General features: G+C 38.3%; 1 protein-coding gene across 1 annotated transcript; it reads right to left on the reverse strand.

Annotated features, from left to right (window-relative positions):
• Window positions 1–3,883: 3,883 nt before the first annotated feature.
• LOC118346144 lies at window positions 3,884–6,475 on the reverse strand. Its single transcript, XM_035687178.1, has 3 exons — window positions 4,829–6,475; window positions 4,395–4,512; window positions 3,884–3,912 (listed from the first exon to the last, which is right to left on the reverse strand). Exons 1-3 carry the CDS (start codon window positions 6,473–6,475, stop codon window positions 3,884–3,886), a joined length of 1,794 nt encoding a protein of 597 aa, XP_035543071.1.
• Between the last annotated feature and the right edge of the window lie 789 nt (window positions 6,476–7,264).

Below are 7,264 nucleotides of genomic sequence, written 5' to 3' on the forward strand. Positions count from 1 at the left end.
GGAAAAGATTTGGGTGAGGCTGAAACCTCAAGAAAAAGTGAGAATGAGCTTAATAGTAAGAGTGAAGGTGACTGTGAAAGTGAGATTGTGCTGAAAAGAAAGAGTGAAGGTGAGATTGAGAAGAAAAGAAACAGTGAGACCGAAATGGAGAAAGACAGAAAAATGAGAGAGAAAAAAGAAGAGGGTGATACTAAAACCTTAAGCAAAAGAGAGAATGAGTTGAAAAGTAATTATGAAAAAGAGAGTGAAAAAGAAAAACAGAGTGGAAAGAAAAGAGAGTGTGAAGAAAGTGAGAGAAAAACAAAGAGAAAAGTGAGTTTTTGTGTTAAGGCGAGTCTTAATCCTAACGGACTTGACATATGTTTGCCTAGTATTGTTGTCTCTTTGTTGCAGGGATATGAGGTCATGTTTCTTAGTGGTGTTTTTTGTAGATTGCCACCTATTAGGGAGATAGAGCACTACATTAATTTTGTGCCAGGTGCATCAATTCCTAACCGACCTTTCTTTGAAGAACATGAGTCATTGACACACTTAAAGGGACAAGGTAAGTTGTTGACTAGAATACATGCTAAGCGGGAGGATTGTATTGAGACTTTTCCTCACGTAATCAAATACGCACAAGGTATGAAAAATTTTGTGGTTGATGCTTTAGCAAGAAGGTATGTCTTTGTCTTCATTTTAGATGCAAAATTGTTGAGACTTGAATATGATAAGGAATTGCATGCTAATGATGATGACTTTGCTAGTGTGTATGGAACATGTGAGAAAGCATCTTTTGGTAAGTTCTATAAACTAGATTGGTACTTGTTTAGAAATAATAGATTTTGTGTGCCTACTAGTTTTATCCGTAAGTTACTTATGTGTGATGGACATGCTGGTTTGTTGGGTAACCTTGGTGTAAGGAAGACTTTTGTTGTGTTGCATAAATGTTTGTGGGAATATCATTTGCCGTTCAAAGACGTGTTGCACGAACGTTTGTGGAAGTATCATTTGTCATTCATTGATGTATTGCATGAACATTTGTGGGAATATCATTTGCCATGCATTGACGTGTTGCATGAACGGTTGCGGGAGTATCATTTGCGTTTCATTGAGTTTGCATATAATTGGAGTGATCATTCTGGTGAAAATAAGATTTCAGACATGTTGCATGAACGTTTATGGGAGTATCATTTGCCATTCATTGACTTGTTGCATGAACGTTAGCAGGAATATCATTTGCTATTCATTGAGTTTGCATATTGGAGTGGTCATTTTGGTTCGAGGAAGACTTTAGATGTGCTTCATGAACATTTATGGGAGTATTGTTTGCCATTCAATGAGTTTACATATAATTGGAGTGTTCATGCTACTACTAAATTTTCATCAATTGAAATTGTTTGTATACTTAATCCATTTCCTCATTCAGATTTAAAGTATTTAGCAGTTGATGATATGAGTAGCTTGGATGTACTATTCCAAATTCTTGAACAAATTAATGAAAACGCATATCTAATGGATCTTCCAGGTAAGTATCATGTTTATACTATTTTCAATGTTACTAACCATTTTCCCTTTGATCCAGGTGGAGATTCGAGGTCGAATCCTTTTGAGGAGAGGGGGAATGATGGGAACCAAGATGGGCCTAGTCTTAATGAGCATTTGCAACTTCTAGATGGGCCAAGAAGATCAAGGAGACAATCCAAGGATTGATGCAATCCACTTGGGACAAGTTTAGCAAGAGCCCAACATTCAAGATGGAGCTTGAAGGATGAAGATCCAGTTTTAATTCATTTGATCAGCTACGGAAGAGGGCAACGACAAGACTTAAAGGCTTTGGGCTCTTGAAGGGTTTCAACTTATTTAATTCATTTAAAGAACTTATTTTATTAGTTTAGAATAATTGAGTTTATTATGGGAAGCACTTAAGGGGGCCTATGCAAGGGCATGTTGGGAAAGTTATTATTTTATTGAACTAGGGTTAGGGTTACTGTAGCCGAGTACTGTAGCGCGGCACTGTAGCCGCACACTGTTCATCCAGGGCACTTTTGGAAGATGGGGGTTTATTTTGGCTAGGGTTTCATTAGGTTTTGCTTTAAATACTCTATGTAGCCTCATTCTAATCAGATTATGAAGTTTATGAAATTTGATGAATTTATTCATTGTGAGTTGAGTTTTACTCCTCTTGTTCTTAATTGAACTTTTGAACTTATCAAAGGTAAATCACAACCTTTGTGGCGTTCCTCCTTTGTAATTTGGGTTCTTGAGACGGGTTCTTCAACGGGTCTAGATTTTAATATAATCTAGGTTCTTGAAACGAGTTCTCCATCCATTGACTTGATTTTGGCTTTCTTGGGGTGTTTGCAAATTGATTGTGGATTCAAGGGAATTCTTTCCCGCGGGTTCATATCATTTGATATTCAGAGCAAGGTTTCCAATCAGATATGATTCTATCTTTTAATTCTAGCATCCTTAAATTTAATTCAGGGGCTTCATTGTTCTAGGGTTGCCAAAAAAAAAAAAAAATAGAAACAAAAAGTAGGCTGCCAAAATTCTTAGGGTTTTGGGTTTGGCTGAAATTTGTATCACCTAGGGTTTCAAAATTCTTGGGTTTCCTGCATCTCTAAGTTTGTCAATTGCTTGGAGTGTCATTCCATTGATTCTCTTCTACTTCATTGTCCATGCTTGTGTGTTTGAATTCAATTGGTTGGTTTGCACAACTGAATATTGCTGTTTGTGGATGAATTAGAGAAAAGAAAAGAAAGGAAAATAAAAGAAAGGGTATGTTGGGAAAGTTATTATTTTATTGAACTAGGGTTAGGGTTACTGTAGCCGAGTTACTGTAGCGCGGCACTGTAGCTGACGCACTGTTCATCCAGGGGCACTTTTGGAAGATGGGGGTTTATTTTGGCTAGGGTTTCATTAGGTTTTGCTTTAAATACTCTATGTGGCCTCATTCTAATTAGATTATGAAGTTTATGAAATTTGATGAATTTATTTATTGTGAGTTGAGTTTATCTCCTCTTGTTCTTAATTGAACTTTTGAACTTATCAAAGGTAAATCACAACCTTTGTGGCGTTCCTCCTTTGTAATCTGGGTTCTTGAGACGGGTTCTTCAACGGGTCTAGATTTTAATATAATCTAGGTTCTTGAAACGAGTTCTCATCGGGTCTAGGTTCTCCATCCATTGACTTGATTTTGGCATTCTTGGGGTGTTTGCAAATTGATTTTGGCTTTTAGTTTTCAAACAAAAAGCTCTCTCTCTCTCTCTCTCTCTCTCTCTCTCTCTATCTGTGTTCTAGTGATATGAACCCGCGGGAATGAAATTCCCTTGAACCCACAATCAATTTGAAAACTCCCCAAGAAAGCCAAAATCAAGTCAAAGGATGGAGAACCTAGACCCGATGAGAACTTGTTTCAAGAACCTAGATTATATTAAAATCTAGACCCGTTGAAGAACCCGTCTCAAGAACCCAGATTACAAAGGAGGAACGCCACAAATGTTGTGATTTACCTTTGATAAGTTCAAAAGTTCAATTAAGAACAAGAGGAGTAAAACTCAACTCACAATGAATAAATTCATCAAATTTCATAAACTTCATAATCTGATTAAAATGAGGCTACATAGAGTATTTAAAAGAAAACCTAATGAAACCCTAGCCAAAATAAACCCCCATCTTCCAAAAGTACCCCTGGATGAACAGTGCCGCGGCTACAGTGCCGAGCTACAGTAACTCGGCTACAGTAACCCTAACCCTAATTCAATAAAATAATAACTTTCCCAACATGCCCTTGCATAAGCCCCCTTAAGTGCTTCCCATAATAAACTCAATTATTCTAAACAAATAAAATAAGTTCTTTAAATGAATTAAATAAGTTGAAACCCTTCAAGAGCCCAAGCCTTTAAGTCTTGTCATTGCCATCTTTCATAGCTGATCAAATGAATTAAAACTGGATCTTCATCCTTCAAACCCCATCTTGAATGTTGGGCTCTTGCTAAACTTGTCCCAAGTGGATTGCATCAATCATTGCATTGTCTCCTTGATCTTCTTGGCCCATCTGGAAGTTGTAAATGATCTTTAAGACTAGGCTCATCTTGGTTCCCATCATAGCACCTCCGTGATTTTTCAAAAATTATATTATAGCATTGTAAGTATTTTTACCTAAGAACTTTTGAGATTTAAATGTATTTATGCGCTAATTCATATTTACTGTGAATTTGTTGGTTGTGCCGGACTGAGTCCGAGGAGTAAGGGGGTCGGTTGGATTGGATGATGGAGTTGTTTGTGTGAGATTGGTTTATGCTATGAAATTTGTTGGCTGTTTCGGGTTTAAATATTGGTGTTTTGAGTTTGACGTTGGTCATGGTGAATATTGATGATTTTTAGGAAGTGAAAATATATTTTGGGATTACTCCTATAAGCAGGTCGGTTTGGAATTGATGCACCAGGTATGAAATCAATTTGATGTTCAATCCCTCGGATTGGAGGTAAACCATATGGTACCTCTTCAGGAAGGACATCTTCAAACTCCTGCAAAAGAGAAACAATATTGCTCGGCAAAGCACCGACGAGATCATTAGTACATAAAAGAGCCTCCTTGTACATGAGTACAATAAGGGGCTGGTGTGAAAATAATGCTCTCTTGATCTCACTTTTTTTTGCAATGTAATTGAATTTTTCCTCTCTTGCTCTCACTATAGCCGAAATCCTCTCTCTTTCTTTTTCACTCTGATCAATGTTTTTCTCTCCTTTTATTTTTAAGTCTTTTTTTTCAGTTTCGGCCTTCCTTTCCTTTTCCTTTTTTTTTTTCATTCGAACTTTGTAACTTTAATTGGTCCTCCCTGACCTGTTTTGGAGTTAATGGCACAAGAGTAATAGGTTGCCTATTAAGAGTGAAGGAATACTTATTTGTGAATCCATCATGCGTAACCCTCAGATCATACTGCCATGGTCTTCCCAACAGTAAATGGCATGCGTGCATAGGAACCACATCACAAAGCACCTCATCCTCATATTTGCCAATGGATAATGCCACCAACACTTGTCTTGTCACCTTGATTTCCCCACATTCATTCAACCACTGAAGCCGGTAAGGTTGAGGATGTTTCAAGGTAGTTAAAGCCAATTTCTCCACCAAATAAGTGCTGGCTACATTTGTGCAACTCCCACCATCGATAATGACACTGCAAACTTTGTTATTTACAAAGCACCGAGTATGAAACAAGTTCTCCCTTTGGTTACTTTCTTCCTCCTTAACCTGCACATTGAGAACTCGCCTTGCAACCAATAAATCTCCAACCACAGCATTTTGCTCATCGTCAGCATCCTCCATAGATGGCATATCATCATTATCTACTTCTTCCTCATTTTCTGACTCAAGCTCTCCTTGGGCATTTATCACCATCACCCTCTTGTTTACACACTGGCTGGCTATATGTCCGCGCCCCTGACATTTAAAACATTTAATATCACGGGTCTTAGAACTTGAAGTCTCGATTGTACCTGAAGTAGTGGCGGTCTTTAAGTTGGCATTCTTAGAGGATTCAAATTTTGGCTTATTTTGTTGTTGCTCGTCCCTTTTTGGAGTTGTCTTCCACGAGCTGGTTGTAGCCATAGGCAGTCCCCTCCTAGCCAATCCCTTTCGTTTGAATTGTTCCTCCACCTTTATGGCTTGATGCACCATATCTGTCAACTCAACATAGTGCTGCATCTCGACTATATCCGCAATCTCACGATTTAAACCGTGCAAAAACCTAGCCATGGTGGCTTCCCGGTCCTCTTCTACATTTGCCCGGATCATAGCTACCTCCATCTCCTTGTAATACTCATCCACACTTTTAGATCCTTGAATTAACCTCTGTAATTTTTGATACAATCCCCTATAATAGTGGCTGGGTACAAAACGCTTCCTCATAAGCATTTTCATTTCCTCCCAAGTGTCCACGGGTGGCTCTCTATTCCTCCTCCTATTAATCAGTAATTGATCCCACCACACAATGGCATAATCGGTAAATTCAATTGCAGCCAACTTAACCTTCTTTATCTCTGAGTAGTTGTGACAATCAAAAACCATCTCCATTTTAGTTTCCCACTCCAAATAAACTTCAGGATCATTTTTACCTTGAAAAGATGGGATTTTAATCTTTATATTTCCTAAATCGTTATCCCTCCTAGGCCTACCCATCCTAGCTTCTCTATTTCTATACCCACGCTCAATCCTGCCTCGGTTCAAATATTGCTCATCAAACTCCTCCGACTCCGCCTCTCCATCAACATTCCGCCACGGACCACGCCCACCATGCTGCCTATTGTGGATGTCATGTTGCTGGCCCCTAGGAGTTTCCGCTTCTACCCTGTCCAACCTTTCGTGAATAGGTTCTAATTCAGCCCTCAACATACGCCTCATCTCCCCTAACATCGCTTGCATTTGGAGGTTTGGAACTGGAGGTTGTCGAAATTCTTCGGTTGTGTCTTCTTCTTGATTATTAGACATGTTTTAAAATCTGCAAACAAAGTTAGAATCCTCACAAGCACTCCCTCACGTGTTTCACTCAAGAATTGATACACTTGCACTCGTGTTTTCACTCTAAACGGCTTTTACCCTCATATGGTCTCACACTCTTGCCTTTTTCCACTCTTCTATGTCTTCTTTAGTTCTTAATCGAACTTCAAGAAACTCATTCAAAATAATCCAGCAGCAATTCAGAAAATAAACAACCAAAACTCATCAAAAGTTCAAGTACTTGAATAAGGTGAGATACAAGATTGAAAGGAAGAAGTTTTCTTACTGGAATCGTGTACCCTTTTTTTTTTTTTTTTTAAACACAGCAGGAACAGGAAATAGAACGAAGATAAAAGATAGACAAACTTATCTTAGAACCAAAGCTCTTGATACCAAAATGATATGAACTCCACCAACAATTGTGATGAAACCCGATAACAATGATGGCTTGGAACCCCAAGATCGTATTGACAAGATTTGTTGAGCCTTGACCAGTCACCCAACTAGATGAGAAACAAGACTACGAAGGATTGAAAACGCCACACCCAGAAATCAGAATCAAGGTGATAAGTTTGGAGCTTGAACGCCACAAGATTAACTTGATAAGTTCAAGGAGTTCTTTGAAGAACCAAGAGGAACACAAGACCTCACAAAAACAAATAAGTTTCTGAAATTTCCAATCTGATATTAAAACTCGAAATAACCCCTTTATATACTTGGAACAACCCTCCAAGAATAGGAAAAGTCATAACTACAGCTTTAAAAGCAACACAAATATTA

Source organism: Juglans regia, unplaced genomic scaffold, assembly GCF_001411555.2.
Source record: "Juglans regia cultivar Chandler unplaced genomic scaffold, Walnut 2.0 Scaffold_710, whole genome shotgun sequence".
Classification (NCBI taxonomy): Eukaryota; Viridiplantae; Streptophyta; class Magnoliopsida; order Fagales; family Juglandaceae; genus Juglans; species Juglans regia.